Source organism: Centropristis striata, chromosome 12 (assembly GCF_030273125.1).
Source record: "Centropristis striata isolate RG_2023a ecotype Rhode Island chromosome 12, C.striata_1.0, whole genome shotgun sequence".
Taxonomy (NCBI): Eukaryota; Metazoa; Chordata; class Actinopteri; order Perciformes; family Serranidae; genus Centropristis; species Centropristis striata.
The window spans coordinates 34,582,522-34,600,836 of record NC_081528.1 but is presented as its reverse complement, the minus strand read 5'-3'; the positions used below and the strand labels follow the sequence as shown (position 1 = coordinate 34,600,836).

The following is an 18,315-nucleotide window of genomic DNA, read 5'->3' as shown; positions in this document are numbered from 1 at the left end:
AATAATGTCCCTGGAACTTAATTTGGAGCCTGTTCCCTGTGGTCGAAAGGGAGGAGAAGGTAATCAGCTCTGTTTACTGTAATCTTTTACTGATAAAAAGTCAGCAGATCATTTTTAAAAAGGGATAACACTGCAGGAGACAAACAGTAAAATTAGAAATCACAGTGTAGCGGTCTGATGAAGAGCTGCAGGTGACAAATACTTAAAGCATCAGTTTGTGTGAACTTAAACCTCCAAACATGGTCAGCTCCACATTTTGCCGAGTTACTCTTGTCATATATAAAACCACTTAAAGGCGTCTCAACTTTATGGGAATTTAAATCTAATCCAGTAGCTAAAAACTCCCAAATGCATTAATACAGATGTTCCAAAAGTTTTATTTTTTACTGGGTTTTGGATTTCTAAATTTAGCTTTGAGAGGACAAAATAAAAGAGTCATGCATCTGAAAGCAAGTAGCTAAAAACAGTTTAATGCCAAGCCGTGTGTTGATATAACATTTTGTATTTCTCGTGTTCGCTGCATGCAAGCTGTTTATTGCTCACTGTGCCAAATGTGATGTAGTGGGAGTGGGCACGGATCTTATTAATGTGTTGACACATTGCTTGATGGGTGACTGTAAAGTTGGCAAATACAAGTTTTATTATTTATTTTCATGTCTCATTTCTATTAGCTTTATTATAGCTTTTGTGCCATGTTGTTTGTTGTGTCTGAAGTGTTTGTTGATGATGTGAAAAATTACTTTAGCCCGAGGTGAAACAGCACTGAACTTGGAAAAACAATTTGGAAAGAAGTTGGGACACGGCATAAAACGTAAATAAAAACAAAATGTGTCAAATTCAGAATTCAGTGTTTATAGTTATAAAACAAAAGTTTATCAGTTTGAACATCACACTATAATTCTACTCCTCAAAGAATTGTCACGAGCACTTATTGATGCACTAATAGCTCTTATTGCACTATACCTTGATTGATTGTTTTTATTCTTCGTGTAAGTCGCTTTGGATAAAAGCGTCTGCTAAATGACTAAATGTAAATGTAAACATCAACCCCTTAAAATTCACCTGCCCGGGTAGGTTTAGAGGATTAGACCAAAAAAGTCTTGAGCCAAATCATCTAATAGATTGACTGTAAAGCCAAAATGCATGTAGGAGGCTTCATTTGAAAGGTAATCTGTTTTATTTGCGTTTCAGACTACATCACAACTTTTTTAAAATCTTGATTGTATCCAAATCTAGTTCTACTGCTGGAAAAAGGATGCCAATGAAAAGGCTGAAGTACCTGTGAGGAAGGTCTTCATGCTCGGGCTGTGAGCCAGTTTGACCGGTGTGTGTCCCGAGTAGGTGGCCAGAGTCGGGTCTGCTCCGTGGTTCAGGAGCAGCCAGACGATTGGGAGGTTGTCACTCGCTACTGCGTCATGGAGCGGCCTAAGGAAAGAAATTCATTGTATAACTTTATCAGTGGCGGTTCTACACAGGGGCCTCCAGGGGCCACTGCCCCTGGGAAGAAGCCCTTGGCCCCTGCTGTGGCCCCTGTGTCAAATTAATAATAAAATTATCAATTTACAGTACAGGCCAAAAGTTTGGAGACACCTTCTCATTCAATGCGTTTCCTTTATTTTCATGACTATTTACATTGTAGATTCATCAAAACTATTAATGAACACATGTGGAATTATGAAATTAACAAAAAAGTGTGAAATAACTGAAAACATGTCTTATATTCTAGTAAGCAAAGGGTGGCTACTTTGAGGAATCTAAAACACAAGACATGTTTTCAGTTATTTCACACTTTTTTTGTTAAGTACATAATTCCATATGTGTTCATTCATAGTTTTGATGCCTTCAGTGAGAATCTACAATGTAAATAGTCATGAAAATAAAGAAAAACGCATTAAATGAGAAGGTGTGTCCAAACTTTTGGCCTGTACTGTATAACGATGAACAACGGAACAATTCTGACCTATTTTTTCTTCAAACAATATCTCATTGTACACAAAAGGAACCCAGAATGTGTACATTGTATAATAGTTTAATTGTGCAATAAAAGCTAAATATAAAGATCATTCTCACTGTACTGCACTTTCAAAATTAAAAAAAAAGTAATTGTGCACAAAAATGAAAAATGCCATTGTCATACAAAAATAACTGTTAATGTTGGTAAGTCTCATTGCTTCAATCAATGTAGTTCTTCCAAATATGAGACTTTTATCTATCTAACTCTAAAATAAAGTTTTTGAATGCTTAAATATAATTTTTGACGATTTTCAATGTGCCCCTCTGATTAAACACTGGCCCCTGCTTGGCCCCCGACAGTAAAACTGGTCTAGAACCACCACTGAACTTTAGATCACACATCAATCTGCTTGCTAACATCTTGTATATGGAGATGTGTCAAATGTACTAAATTAACAGTGTTTAATCGAGGTACATAATGTGGACAAAGAGAGTCCCCTATAAAGTTTTAGCCAACATATGCTGAGGTTAGCACAAGTGGATCGATGTCAGACACGAGTGCAAATTAAACATCGGCGCTGAAAGGCCCATCTGTGTCTGTGTTTCGAATGTTCTTTATTTTTAAAATTAAATCAGTTCACCAAAGTTGCCCTTGAGCAAAATGCTCCCTCAGTCCCCAGTAAGAGGATTTTATCTGCCTTTGAGACGTTCACTACCGTCTGTTCAAAAGAACTAAAAAGAAACCCTATCCTTATGCATTAGTGGTTTTATTCTGCTGGTCAAACTTGAACTGTAGCATGACTCCTTAACCCTTTATCAGGCAAAGAACTATATTTTATAACTTCAGGTAATATTTCGAGAAAAAAGTTGCAGATTTAAGTGATTTAAAGTGGCAAATCTGTGCTCAGAAAATCGCAGATTTACGAGAAAAAAGTGGGAAAAAAAGCAACTTTTTTTCTCCCAGATTCACCACTTTAAATCTCATAAATCTGCACTTTTTTTCTCGTAGATTTGCCACTTTAATCTGGTAGAAATGGTTGAAATTTGGAATTTGCAAGTATTTCAATGAGTGCCCTATTAAGGGTAAAAGTGGTGAATCTGGGAGAAAAAAGTTGCCTTTTTCACACTTTTTTCTCGTAAATCTGCGACTTTTTTCTTGTAGATTTGCCACTTTAATCTAGTAAATTTGCTACTTCTTTCTTGAAATATTACCTGAAGTTACCAAATATAGTTCTTTGCCTGATAAAGGGTTAACAAGGGTACGAACCAAACCAGGACTTTTGTATCGTATTCCACAACTAATACATACCAATACTACCATATAAATAATTAACCCTGACAGCAAATCATGCACAATGGAGACTCACCGTGTGCCGTCCTGGGCGCTACAGTTGACATCAGCGCCGTGTTTCAGCAGCATCTGGACAATCTGGGTCCAGCCTCGAGAGGACGCCTCGTGGAGGGCTGTGTAGCCGGCATTATCACGCCGGTTGACCTCCCTGATGTCCTTTTCAAGACAGTACTGAACTACATCCTGCAGGGCAGAGGAAGACCAGACAGACGCTGTGACATCATTGTTTCAAAGAGGTACAATTTTTTAATTTTGTTTCAATTCATGTTAGAAACAAAACTAATTTTACCTGATAGCCCAAGCGTGCAGCACGCTGCAGCAAAGTCTCTCCGGCATTTTTATTGACAATCAGCCGACGGACCTCCGGAGGAACGGGCCTCTTGGGTGGAGATTCTGAGCCGCTGCTTCTCCCTGATGGGCCTTTCTTATTGGATGGAGATGAGGGCAAACTTTTGGGAGTGGGTGGGGGGCTTTCTGTTCTTTTAACATCAGCGTGGTCGCCATCCAGAGCGAGCGAAGCAGCACGCTTGCCCAAGTTGCCGCGTTTGGTCTTGATCTAAAACACAGATTTATTGATTAGAGCAGTGTGTGAAATGGAATCTCTTGTAATGCATCGCCAAGTGTAGGCAATGGGTTCTTCTCTTCAAGGACCTGTATAAATGTCATAAATGTGACAAACATAGCATTTATCTAGCCACAGGGGGGCACTGTAAGCTAATATATTCATGGCACATTGTAGTTTATTCCTATCAGCCCTGTGCGGTTTGAAATGTACTGCAATCCAACAAGCAGCCTTACCTTCAGCTCATCATTGTCACTGAGGTGTTTGCTTTTGAACTTCCTCTTCCCTGAAGGCTTGTCGTTGCACTCTGGAGAGACCTTGCTCTCCTGGTAGCGGACTGTCCCGGAGCGAGTGAAGGAGGGTCTCCGTGGAGGGGTCTCTGGACTGCAGGCAGCAGGACTCGGACACTGATCCACCTGTGGATCTGTAATGATAAAGTGGATGTGAGGTTATGCAGAGGCTACCAAACAGATTTACACAGTGAAATAAAAATCTACAAACAATCTTAATATTTCAGCATCACCCATCTTATCTTTGATGTACCGATGCTGTTATGGAGCGGCTTCATGCTCTTGCTCGTCTGCCAAGTCGAACACGGAGCATGGAATATTTTAGGTGCTGTTTTGTGCCGACATCAGACAGCATGGTACTTCCTGAACCAATGGCCCTTGGCTTAGCCATCTTATCTGCTGAAACAGGGTAACTGCTGTGTAGAGCTACTCTGCTCTGCTTTTTGCAATCTTGTGCTGAGATTTGCCAAATTTCTCTAAATTCTCCACATATACACCTTATGATGCGAGTCTTAGCCACATTAACAGCCTGATGTGGAGAGGACACAGAGTTTGCACTGCAAGAATATAAACTGTAAACTACGTATATAGGCCGTCTTCAGAATTTTCTGTATTTTTATCAGATGTTAAATTAATCTTAATATTTTGTATTTGTCAATTATTATATTCTGTATAAACTGCTTATCTCATAATGTTCTGTTAACACTTTTCCTATGTATCTTTTACAACAATGTTCATCCTCATAAAATTAATTTGGCCATGCTTCATAGGTTTTAACTATAGACGCTCGCAGCGAAGCTTTTTAATCGTCAATGAATCATTTATGTTTAACTCCTTCACAGATATTTTCTTATGTCCACACTTAAGGCTCACAGATATATTTTTTGATACCATTTGTTTAAATGGACACAATCTCTAGTAATTACACATTCGATAGTTTTAAGTTGAAAGTCAGAAAAGACAGAGCTACAACCAAGACAGAAACAACAGGGAAGAAACTCAACAGGTCCTCAGCAACAACCAGATCACATGCCATGAAGTTTCCCTGTTTGATTCATCCAATTTAAAAAAAAAAATAGTATTAGTCATACATTTCCCAAAGATACCCAGCCTTATTTGTCCATTCCTAAAAGTTACATGCATAAAAAAAGAATCGCCAAAATGTTATCTATATATTTGTTATGCGTCATAAGAGTAACAATGCTTAAAAAAACAACCTCCAAAAAACACTAAAATTGGTCATTTAGTTATTTTAATTTTGTTTAAACACAATGAAGTCAGATATCATGTGGACTAAATTGTGAAATCATGGTATGATGCTGCTGCTGTTCTAGATGAACATTTCTAAAGAGAAACCGTTGACAAAAACTGTTAAAGACTAGAACAGGGCCACAACTACTTTCAGTACAAATTCATTAATCAGATTTCTTTGTTGTTGTTATTTTTTTAAGAATAAATAATCACTTTGTCTATGAAATGTCAGAAATAATGACAAATGTTGGTCAGTTATTCTGGTCAGCAGCCAACAAAAGGAGTCTTGTATAACTTGTATAATGACATTAAAACAAAAGGATTCAGGCTTAACCAACTAATGTTCAGTGTGGTGAAAGAACTAAAGAAATTATTATTTGATTATTAAAACTAACTAAGAATATTATTATCATTCAATCTGCCAATTATTTTCACAATAAAGTGATTAGTGGTTTGGTCTATAAAATGTCAGAAAACTGTTTAAAAATCCAAGTCCATTATCATTTCTGAGGGTCCACATTTGTCTGAACAACAGTGAAAAACCTAAAAGGTCTTCAGTGTTTAAATAATATAAAACAGAGAAAAGCAGAAGCAGCATTGGAGAAGCTGGGATTAAATGTTTTCTTAACAAATTACTTGGGTAATTAAAGTACGAACTGATTTATCCGTTATCAAAATAGTTACTTAATCACTTTAACCACTGCAGCTCTAGTCAAAATTTCCCGTCAGTCAGCTATTCAATCAACACTGCGTTTCAAAACACTAAGAAGCTATAAATAAATATAAATTGTTTTTATTAAATCTGTGACTAACTGCTGCAGTTTTGATTAAAACTTGAGGAAACACTTGGAAACAGTTAATTGAAAACTTAATTCATCTCTGGAGAGAAACGGCGTACCTGCTGGGACTCCGCTGTCCTGTCTCTGGGAGTCAGGTTCTTCGGTGCGCTCTCCGTCTTCCAGCTTGTCTTTTTCTGTGATGTATTCCCCGGTCTGGTACTTTTTGCTACGACACCGCCGGCGTTTCTTAGAAGCAGGCGTGTCACCGTCTGCGCCGGCCGTCTTGCCCTTACCCTGAACCACACGCTCCGGCAGGGGGTTGGAGCGAGGCCTCCCTCTTGGACGGCGGGCGGGTTGGGTGGGCATCACGGGGGGTGAAGGGGAAACTGGGGGAGGAGGCATTTGTGGGGGTGGAGGGGAGGGCGTTGCAAAGCCCCACAGGTCAAGTCGAGCCTCATCGGCTCGCCGGCGTCCTCTCCTCAGTCTCGGGAAGGAGCTCCCTGTAGTGTCGGTCTCCTTACTGGATACAGCGGAGTGATTGAGAGACTCTGGAGTCGCTTCACTCGGAGGACTGCTGCTATCTGTAACTGATTAAATCACATTTGATTGTTATACTCACACAAGCTTCTACGCACAGAAGTATGACTGAGGCCCCGTTTACACCAGGACGCTTGCGGGTTAAAACGACAAAATGTTTTATCGGAAGTGCCTTTCGTTTAGACGGTGACGGCGTTTTTGGGGCTTAAAAACGCAAAAATCTGAAACCACCCTCCAGAGTGGAAAAGTTGAATCCGCTCCGCCGTAGCGTGTCGTCTACACTGACAAGACGCAAAACTCTGATCTGATCTGCTCACGTCACGTATGTGTTTACGTCACATACATGCCCCAGTACAGGGAAATAAACAAAACATGTGGGATTATTTCCATGCGTCGGACCTTCAAGCTGCTCTGGCAGCTCTAATAAACTTACAGGAGTCTTTCCACCAAATGTACAGGATATGTACAGATAGTTTTAGTGAACAGAGAAGGATCTGGAATTACCTCCATCACATTTTGGATGCACCGATTGGTCTGAGGCGAGCCAGACGGCTGTGAACGAGACCTGGGAGATCTAGTGATGGTGGAGAACTTTGTGGAAGGAGTAGCTGATGAAAATACGTGGTGTGAAAACTTCCACATGCCCAAAGATGCTCTTATCGCTTTAAGTGATGCCGCCTGGCTGCATACAATCCAATTCCACACACTTTAGCGTCACCATATGCAGCAGATTTCCTCCTGAAAACGCTCGTCTAAACGTGGAATAAAAAGTGAAGACGCGACGCCACTTTTGCGTCTTCTGTTCAGACCGTCATCATGTGAACGGGGCCTGAGACATCAAAAAACACCTTCCACATGTGTGACATTTTTTGTCTACTTCATACACAAACTACCATACTTCCGAGGCTGCCTGCAGGCTATTTATATCCATAAGTTAAGTTATGAGAGAGTGAGCTCAATAAAAGTCTACATGTCTGATAGAACTGAAAGCATCATTAAATTTGTGATAGATATCAGAAATGTGTCCATGCTGTGAGACATTTCAGTGCTGTAAATGTCAAAGGATTACAAGAAACAAAGAAATACCTGATTTGTTGCGGGTTGGTTGCTCAACCTTGTTGGGACTGTTCTTGTCCCTCGGAGTCGTCTCTTTACTTGCTGGAGAAAGTTTCCCCGCTGATAGACTCTGCTCCAGCACAGGTGCAGATTGTTTCTTCTGCTGAAATACACAGGGGACGGAGTGAGCGCACTGTATTGGATGCTATTGATCACAAAGCTTTCATGGTGACGGCGAGCGTGTAACAGACTCACAATAAGCCCTTGGAAGTTAAATCATCAGTCATAGATTCATATTATGAAACGGAACTCTGTATCATCAATTCAGCTGTTAAAATCTTGATGAGATTGAGGTGATATCTACCTAAAATATTTCCCTAAAATTCAACCAAAAGGGAGATAATAAGAAGATATAAGATAGACATTAAGGAGATATGTTAGACATTAGAAAGGACACAGATAATTTACCTTCTTTTGACAAGACACTTTTGTTGTTTTTTCTGTGTCTTGCTTTTTCTTCCCTGCAGACTTCTTTGACAAGTCCGGTGGTAACTTCTCCTTCGCTGGCTTCTTAGGACTGGTTTTCTTTTGTTTGACGGGAGCAGCTTTAGCTTTGGTTGGCGACTCCTCTTTGGTTCCGTTTGTTTTCTTCTCAAACTTGTCGCCTCCCGCTGCACACTGGCCCGTAAGAATAGACGCAACAATGCCTTCCAATTTTTCACTGGGAGCCCCGTCTGACGGCCCACTTTCTTTCTTCAGTGTCTCCCCCTCCAACACCTGGGCTAGTTTGCTCTCCATCCTGTTCCCATTTGTTGATGCATTGCTCCCAAAGAGAGGAGACTGGCCAGCAGGCTTTGAGAAGCCTTGCTTTGCTTGTACTCCCATGTGTTCTCCCTGGCTGGTGTTTAATTCAGTATTATTCTCCAAAGGCTCAGTGGCATTCCCCTTTTCGTGCCTCTTCAAAGCTTGAGTTGAATCCCCTTGAGAAGGCACACCAGCCCATTTCTGGTGACCAGACCAGTATGTTGGGTATTCAAAAGCAGATGTAGTTTTGGACTGGGTGTCTTGGCTCCCAGTGAGCGGATTCAGAACATCAGCTTTTCTTGATGCAACAGGTGAGGCTTGACTATTGCCCTCGCATGTCAGTGATGTTGCTTCAAGAGCTTGCTGCTTCACGATGGACGCAAGGTTAGACAGCGGAGACTTCATCCTCTCCCACTTATCTTCCTCAGGTTTGGACGGGCTGTGATGGGCACTCTGAAACTTACATCCTTCAGTAGCGGTGGTGCCCTTGGTCTTTGGAGATCCTTGTGTGATCTTTCTCTGAACAGACAAGGCTTGATGCGGAAGATGAGATTGCTGCGGCCAAGCTGGATTGACAACAGTGGTCGAGTATGACACCGCTGTTTTGCCAGTTCCAAGTTTCTGATGAGTCTGAGCATTGGCAGAGCTAGAAAGGGCCGTGGTTAGCGCTCCTTTAGAGGGACAGTTCTTAGTTATGGCTGTGCTGGTGTTTTTAACATGCTTGACGTTGTGAGTATGTTGGTTGCCCTTCGTCAGACAGGAGAGCTTCTTTCCTCCTGAGGCAAGATGTTCTCCTTGGTCAATTATAGATATAAACTCCTGCTTTGCAAAACTCTGAAATTCATCTGCAAAAGTTCCTTTTCCATCTTTTCCTCGTAGAGTAGAAGCCAGTATGGGGCTAGCCACGCCTACATAAGTTCCGGGGATGTTTTTTATGGAGTCTTGGGAAGATCCCTTGCCCCAGGTTGGTTTGGGCTCTGGGACCTGGTGATTCTGAGGCCTGTTTATTTGCTTTTGATGGGACCCATTTCTGTGGGTGTTGGGTAAGATAGGGTATTGCACAGCTGAGCTGAAAGTTGTAGAATGAGCCCTCTTTGAGTTCAGAAAATCTCTCGGATTTGACTCATTATTATGAGGCTCCATCATCGTAACTGGAGTGTCGTTTATGCATTTAGGACGTTTTGATTTAGCAGACAAATCAAGAGGAACATCTCTCGGTTCAACAGAACAAGCTGTGTGATCCTCTGAAGCAGAGGGAGGTGTCGTTTTAAGAGAACCCATGGTTGTCTTGTCTATGCTGTTGGTTTTCTCCACATGGTTCAGCAGTCTGCTCTGAGAGGTGATGCTGGCAAGTGCAGAGCCACAGCAAATGGCAGCAGTGGGAGACAGCGTGTAGCGGGTGGGTGCTGCAGGAGTTAATGACGGGTGCTGCAACGGTAGGGCAATAGCTGGTGAGGCTACCACTGAGGCTAAAGATTTATGCTCTCCCACAGATTTGGCATTCTTATTAGATGAATGATTAGATTTGAGCTTTGACGATGATGTGCCGACTTTTTTCTCTGCAGCTGGAGTCCGGCCCACCGAGAACGGATAGGGATAGGTCCGCATGAGAGGTGTCCCACCGACACCTGAGCTTTGAGGCTGAATTTCTTTCTGAAACTGGCTGGCTGTGGCTTCTCGCAATGCTGCAATCTGACCCAATGCTGGTGGAAGAGTAATTTTACAAAGTGGAGAGGGAAAATTAGTGGAGGGAAGGAAGGCAACAGGCTGGACTGGTTTAAACATGGTGGAGCACTGAAATCCAGGCGGAACACTTTGCACAGATTGTGTTTGCGGTAGTGATTTCTTACTGGATGCCACATTGCTGTGACAGGGGTTGAGTGAGTCCTCACAGCCGACTTTTATGCCACTTGACCACTGAGGAGTGGGGAAGACCCCGGCACCATCAGCCTTGAGTTTAGGGGCCTCTGCCCTTTTGTCTGCCCTCTTCTCTGAGCCGCTGAGGGCTGAGCCAGACGTTGGTGCATTGTTGGGCTGCTGAGGTGGAGAAAGCTCAGGGCTGTGGTTGTAATTGCTAGTGTCCAGGCAGGCTTTTGCTGTCTTACAGTCTGTTGTTGGGGGGGTCTTGTTTTGCTGACTGAGGGTAACATCTCCTCTAAACTCAGGGGGGAGCGTCTGGGGGGGATTTCCCACCATACTAGCAGACGCTTTATTTGGAGCACTGATCTCTCTGCTCACCGTGCCTCCATCCCCTACATTCATTAGTGTAGGATCCACCTGAGTAATAAGAGAAGATCATGAGGCCAGTGTTAGTTAGATAAGAGAGAATTTGCTGCTCTAATCTAGTAATCTAACAAAAAACAAAAAACAATTACCTGCATAGGTGTTTCTTTAACACAACATGCCTCAGGGGTAGCTGAGTCAGTCAGGTGAGAGTTTTTCTTGAAATACAGTGATATGCTGCAGAATAGACAGAAATAACACTTAGTGTGATCACTGTTGGTGCTACTCTTGTTTCAATCACAGAAAGAGTTTGATTCAATCATTCATGAAAGAATAAGCCCCAATATGCAACAGTAAATGATTCAGAGTAACCAACATTAGGCAATTAAAAAGTTCCTTTCTTTAAAACAGGCTTGGAGGCCAGATATGTTACAATTTCCTCTGAGGAGGAAGACAATTCAGGGTAGCAGAGGGAAGTGTAGTAAACTGTAGAAGTGCTTGTTATGCTGTTCCCTTCGGTTTTATTTGTTTGCACACAAGGAATACTAACAATTTGTCATAGTTGATCGATTTGGAGAATTAATTATCTTTATTTAAAATAGGAAATTCAGTGAGTGAAATGTGGCCTAATGCATCAGATGCAACATGGACAGATTATGAGCCAACAGGCCCCCGGCAGAGACACAGAAAGGCCATCACTCCCAAATACCACACTGACCCTTTCATGTTGTTCACAACCAATCTGCATTGGTTTTTGTAGTATTTTGCAAGTTAACTTTAACACTAAAGTTTTGTTGTTGGTTTAACCTATTTAATTCACAATGGAGAAGACAGGCCATCTGAATTCACCTCAAACCTTCCTGCCACGACAGATCCACACTCACTCTTCACACGTCACAGTAAATACTAAACCTATATGACACAAGCTATTATAGGAACTCTGTGATGCAGGTCGTCTTTCTCCATCAGGTGTATTCTGCTGTCAAATGTGTAGATTTCAAACATTTTTTAATGGGGATTAATGTAGCGTGTGCAAGTGTGCACTGCACAGCTGTTTTAGGTTAAAAAAATATATAAGATGTGGCTCAATATCAGCAGACACTCAATATTAGAAAATCAGGATAGAAAAAACGTGCACAATCCCAGTTTACTGTCTCGCGTATGCCCTATGACCCCTCAGCTCCTTGGTAGCCCCATTCAGTAATCCATCAATGAGGCAATCAGCTGTGACTGCCAAAATTATCTTTTATTAGTGAGAAGCAGCCTCAAACTTGTGCTGACCAAGCCATACACACTAGAGAAAAGTGGATGACTGGAAGTGAGTAAAAGTTTGTTTCTTATCAATCAATGGACAGTCAATTATTTATGATTACAATAAAGCAGCTCACCTCAGTTGATTGCATATTTATTGTGGGGGTCATGCAGTGTAAATCTAAAATTAGACATGATATTCAACCCATTAGTTCTGTGTTGAAAACTCACACTGGACATTTTCACAACAGCAATGAATACCTTTCTTCACGAAACAATACTAAGCATGCAACCAAATGTAAATAATAATAACAAGGAGAAAACATTTCAACTATCCTGTTGAGATAATCCCACATACACCGGCGACACACGCCAGAACAGCCCCTGGTATGTTGGTAGAGGTGAGCGCAGGCGAGCGCATCTGCAAGTAAATGAGACGACTACAAAAAGGGACGAGGCAAAAAAAGAGAAATCTATGTCAAAGCTTTGGGGGAATGGAAAATGTTTCACCCTGGAGTCACTGAAACATAACGAATATGATGCACATAATGACTGACACACCAATCTTTGCTGGAATCTGCAAACACGGACTGAAAGGGATCCAGCGATGCAGATACCGCTCAGTGCAAGGAGGGTCTGCATTCATTACCGTACAACAGTTGCTTACAGCTAGTTTGTCTTTGTGCTGCGATCATACGCGGCACAACATTTGCATTCATCAGCTCTGATGTAGGCCACTAAATGTATGTAGTCCGGTACACACACACGCCGTGGGCTACAACACCGCGCAGACAAAACAAAGTCAAGCCTGACATTACCTCTGAGAAAAACAGCCTCGACGAAACCAAATTATTCTGTTGTAGCCCACTTCAGCCCCGGCCAGTTCACTGTCCAGCCCCACGGCACAAAAGACACACGTCCCAATGTCATATGTGGAAAAAGTGCACAATGCATGTTTTGGCATTGGGGGGCACCCTGAAAACAATTTGCTTCCCTCTGTTGTGCATATCAGCACGGAAAAACTCTGGAGAGCTCCGGGTCGCTCTCTGTCGCTGGAGATGGCGTGCAGTTACCATAATGAGAGAATGGCAACCGGCTCTCAGGTGATCGGCTCATCCACAGACACAAACACCACCACAAACTGTCTTCCTCTTTCAAAACTGCATACATAACGGACCCAGCGTAGATTGAAATGTTTCGAGATGAAGGACGGATGTTGGAGCATATTATAGCAAGTGACAGGAGAGATTACACATCGAGTGGCTGCGTCGGAGGGACACAATGTGGTAATGTGTCACATCTCCGCCTGATAAGGTAAGTCAACATCAATGCAAAGCCACACAGAAAACACAAGGCAGAGACAAACAAACAAACAAAACTCCTGACAGTCATCAGCTCGGTTCATCAGCTCAGAGTAACACTGTCTGCCACTGGACGGTTTTTACAAACAAATGATCAATTTCACGCGCTGATAACACAGAAACTGCCTCCACTCAACTACTCACACATAGGCAGAAACAATGTAGCCAGTAGGGAAACTAACAGAAGGGAGGGTGACACAACTTGTTACAAAGAATCGTGGTGCTGGAGTGGCCACCAAAAAGGGCAAACAATATATTTAACTCCACTGACCACCACTACAGCGGCTATGTGCCCAGCTCTGCGCAGCGGAGTCTCCGCGTAGCCTCGCACTACTCCCGGTGGTTTACATGTTGAGGCAAGCTGCTGTTATTTATCCCCGGCCGACCTAACGTGAAGTGCTCCAGCTAGTCTCTCATATCGGCCCTTTGGTGGACAGACTGAACCACTTCGGCGTTGAAAGGCTTTCGCTGAGCCCCCGACCCACCGAGCCTCTCCTCTCCTCTCCTGCCCCCTTTTGAGACTCTCTCTCTCTGCCGAAATATTGAATAATTCCCGAGCTAATCAGTAGGCGAGATTAAAGATGTCTAATGACACAAACAGTTACGAACCCGCTCGTCCAGATGGCATGTGAACGACGCACAGGCACGACTCGGATACGGCCGTGTCCAGCCTTTCGCCTCTGCCGTCCGTGGCTGCTCACTAATCTCGACGGTTTTCGGCTCTAAAAGTCCGGGGGGGCGGGAGGGAGAGAGGGAGAGAGGAGGAGGGGAGGGTAGGGGGGGTCGTCAAGACAGTCCGTTCCGTATCTCCAGTCTGGTGGGAGAGAGAGAGGAGAGAGAGAGGGGCAGGAGGGTGCTCGGTGACAGCATGGGAGATGTAGTGCGAGGCTATCCACGCCCAGGATTAGACGCTGGAGAGGCTGGGAGGGGTAAGGACTGCAGGTACCGGCATGCAACGCGAGTTTCTGCCGCTCAAGGGGAATGGGGGATCGCGACCAAAGAGTGTAACGGTGCGCTAAACTGAAGAGGCTTATCGGGGTAACGAAGTAATAAACTGTATTTCTTGGAACCAAAAGGAGGCTCTGAGTATTACTGAGCGGGGGTTTGCGTTTCAGTGGCAGTCAGGTCAATTAACAGAGTCACAGCAGCGGGTGATGGTTGCTAAAACGGAATTGCCAAAATACACACAAAAAAAGAGTGGGAGAGGTTTGGGTCTGTTGCAGGGGAATTAACACGAGGAAGCAAGACTCTGGGTGCTGGAGGCTCTCCAGTTGCATGCTGTAAGCTGCAGACTGATGCAGCCTGGGGAAGACGGGGGAAACAACCTCTGTTACTGGTTTCTCATTTAAAAAGCCATAACTATGCGAGACTTTTACATTTCAATAAGTTTTGGTCATTTGTTTTGATGCCACGGATCTGACTTAACTAACACCTGATGAGGTTTAGCTGCAGCTCTAGTCAAGTCAAATTTATTTATGAAGCACATCCTGAAGCACACCAAAGTGTTGTGCAGACCAGAGCAGGTAGCTAAAATTACAAAAAGAAACACCGGTATAACATAAATACAGCTCACAAATAAACAAATCATAGGCACGAGTCAAAACTCAGCCACAACCGGAGGACTGAATGCTGGAGAGTTTTGCAGCTCATCTTAAAAGAGTCAGTGGAGGTGGCAGATCAAACAGGGAGGGGTATGCTGGTCCACAGTCTGGGGGGCACAACAGCAAAGGTGCAGTCAAGCCTGAGGTTAGATTTAGATCGCGGGGCAGCCAGGAGCCCAAAGTCAGCCGACCTGGGGGATCTGGAGGTAATATAAGGAGTAAGAGAGGGGGGCAGCCAATTTAGGGCTTCATAGATAAACAGGAGAACCTTAAAATCAATTCTGAAGTGTGCTGGCAGCCAGTGAAGAGAGCCAGGAGAAGGGTAAAATTGTCCCTCTTTCAGGTACCTGTCAGGAGCCTGGCTGCAGATTGGAGAGGGATGACTTACTAAACCCAGTATATGTGGAGCTGCATGGTCCAGTATAAAAGGCCCTGAAAACACAAATATTTGCTCATAAGGTGACAGCAAGCTGTTTGGTAAAAATGTAACTGTAGTCATCCCTTCACTAAGACTGGCTTAGCCTATATGATGAGAGCTCTGTGAGCATTTCCACATTTCTTTGCAAACCAAAATGTATATTAGAAACCTGTAGAGCCAATATAAGATTCTCATCTGCCTTCAAATCCTTACTGTCCTTCGCTTAAAACACTACAAAAACAAAACAAAAACACAATTGTTTGAATATACCGACAAAAACAACTTGTGCAATGACTTGAAAACTTCACTTTTTAAAAATTTTGAATATTTTTCCCTCATTCATTATGATTGACAACAATGTGGGCTGACTACATTCCTGTGCTAAACCATAGAGGGTTTTTTTTTCCATTTTGTCGCAAAGACCACTGCTAATTACTGATTATGAATATGGACAAAAAGAGTTACTCTCACTCTGTGGCGCATCGCCACTTCACTGCCATTCACATCTTGCATTGCAGTGTGTCAAAATCACATTTCCTGTTCTCACCAGGTCAGGTTTTAACTGAATTCACATACACCGTTTTTCTACAGAGAAATGTGCTTCAGCTCAGTAATAAGCAAAACTACAATTTGGATAAGGCTTACATTTTAAGGCTGTACACAGAAAAAAAACACAAAATCAAGACAAGCCGTGCCAGTTCATAAAGACAATATAGCCTTTAACCTATTCTGAAATAATACAAACATTCACACGTCAACTGAGTTTAACACAGCAGAAGACAGAAAGATGAAACTGCTTTAATGGTGATGTAGCTTGATGCTGATGACGTACAAAGGAACCTCTACTGGAGTTAATATATTTACATCATTACATCACTTGTAACTGAATAAAATCTAGGCCTACTTTTTCTTACAAAATGTTCTATATTTTCATCATGAACAAGCACACAGTGAAGCATGAGGTGAGCTTTTTCTTAAATTGAAGTCTGATTATTATTATTTTAGTGCTGGAAAACAAACACAAAAGGAGCTGAGAAGAATCTATAAGGACCAAAGAAGCAATGAGGTGAATGACAACACATCTGCAACTTCCAGGTCTCACACGGGCGAACAGGCACAAGTTTAAAGTATCAAATCAGTCTGCTGAGGATTTGCACTTCAGTCTGCTCTGATTCGCCCTCAAAGATAAACAACCACTGGATATTTAGCACTCCTATGCCATAATCACATTTTGGCTCTGTAGTTAAGCAGTACAGGTTACTCTGCTGTAATTAGGCCACTTGTCTTACCTGAATCCTGAAAGCAGTGTGGGCCTGTGTTTACAAGGGAATCTACTCCTTTAGGCCAACAAATTTCCTACTTTTCTCAACACTTGTGGTGGTGGTGAGGAAATAACCGTGCACACACACATCGAGGCGGACTCAAAAGAGTTTGTTTACTACCATGCACGATCTGTGTCGTTTCTGACCACGAAGGCGGTGCAGGACAACGATCCTGTCCATCCGCCGAGAGCAGAACGAGCTGAAACTATTTCGCTGCTTTCCTATCGCGGAGTGGATCGGTGTGTGAGAGCTTCTAACGTGCCCTTCGCCATTCGCTCAGTAATGGCTGCGTGCAGGCAGACAAATCGTTGACAGATGGCCAAATGTGAAATTGGGAAACCAAAAAACGCCGATCGGTTTAAAAGGGGGACGCCGTAGAGAACCGAGTCGGCATGAAGCAGGAGTATCACAAAGTCGGCAGCTGACACATCGCATTGTGTCTGAGCCGGGGTAACCCGGAGACCTCAACGACCGCGCAGGAGCTATCCCGGTAGTGACCGGCTGCTCGGGGCTTCACCAATTATAGACGAGTTTGGTTCACAGGCTCCACATCGGATGTATGAAGCTGTGGGGTTAAAAAAAAACTTGTTATGCATGCAATTATAAATCTCTCGAGCAGGGATGTGGTATTCCGCACATGCACTATGACAACTGCGATAGCACAGATGAAGGCACGTTGTTTATTTCGAAGGCCTGGTTTCTGAAGAATGTCGTCTTCAAAGTGGGCATACATGGTCATCTATCTGTGAGTCATATTGGAGATTATCGACCCTATTTAGGCCGCCATGGTTTACAGCGACGAGGATGTCCCGTCTAAGTTCGTGGTTCACCTGGTCAATATTGAATGTCGAGGCTGGGGAAGGCGGCGGGGGGTGAACGCTGAGTAAAAATCAAGCGTATTATTCTTCCATCTTGGTAGAAGTAATGAATTATTCTACAATAAGCGAGGGGAGGATGGTAGCCGTTCACAGAAACAGTGAAGGGTGATGTTCTTGTTTGCCAGGTTAATGGATGGCCCGATGCGCCGTCCAGATGATGTTAAATATCTGTTTGAAATTCAAATGCACCACTTCACATATAGTTACTGTGCAAACGCCGACTGCATCCACAGCCGATACGCATGGACAGCAGACTCAAGTATGTCATCTCGATACACAACTTGGCTGTCCATAGGCTACATGTGACACGATCCTACATAATGCCGTGGGATAACAGCGAGACATCACCGCAACTACTGTGGCTCCTGCAAGACACCAACATAAAATACACATATCCAGGTCAAAGTTTGGCAGAGTTTTACTCGCCCTCAATAGCGTTGTGCAATGCCCCCTTTAATGCCCCCTGCTCGCCCGTAACGCCTTTGTTATTAGTAATCGCATGGTATTGCACCGTCTTACCTTGCGCTCCGAGCTGTCTACAGCCACAAAGCCTGCACACAGCGCAACAAGCTATTGTTGTCTACACAGAGGCTTCTGTGTGGGGCTAGGGATGTGATTTTGAAGTAGAATAAATACAGTATGCAATTTTGGCTTGTCCTCGCGATCTTCCCTTATTGC

At 43.2% G+C, this 18,315-nt stretch overlaps 1 protein-coding gene across 4 annotated transcripts in view; it reads right to left on the bottom strand.

Annotated features, from left to right (window-relative positions):
* The window catches only part of bcorl1 (BCL6 corepressor-like 1), a 30,372-nt gene extending 12,057 nt beyond the window's left edge, over nt 1–18,315 (bottom strand). Inside the window, exons 1-9 of one of the 4 annotated variants that reach the window (XM_059346643.1) lie at nt 18,157–18,315; nt 10,959–11,043; nt 8,248–10,860; nt 7,810–7,942; nt 6,306–6,773; nt 4,103–4,290; nt 3,594–3,860; nt 3,321–3,487; nt 1,280–1,425 (exon numbers count right to left, since the gene is read on the bottom strand). In XM_059346643.1, the coding sequence (XP_059202626.1) occupies nt 1,280–1,425; nt 3,321–3,487; nt 3,594–3,860; nt 4,103–4,290; nt 6,306–6,773; nt 7,810–7,942; nt 8,248–10,860; nt 10,959–10,964 (3,988 nt within the window). In that variant the 5' untranslated portion in view covers nt 10,965–11,043; nt 18,157–18,315. Of the gene's footprint in view, nt 1–1,279; nt 1,426–3,320; nt 3,488–3,593; nt 3,861–4,102; nt 4,291–6,305; nt 6,774–7,809; nt 7,943–8,247; nt 10,861–10,958; nt 11,044–14,027; nt 14,087–16,726; nt 17,232–18,156 lie in introns of those variants that run through there. The other 3 variants (XM_059346645.1, XM_059346644.1, XM_059346646.1) reach the window with 3 other exon arrangements.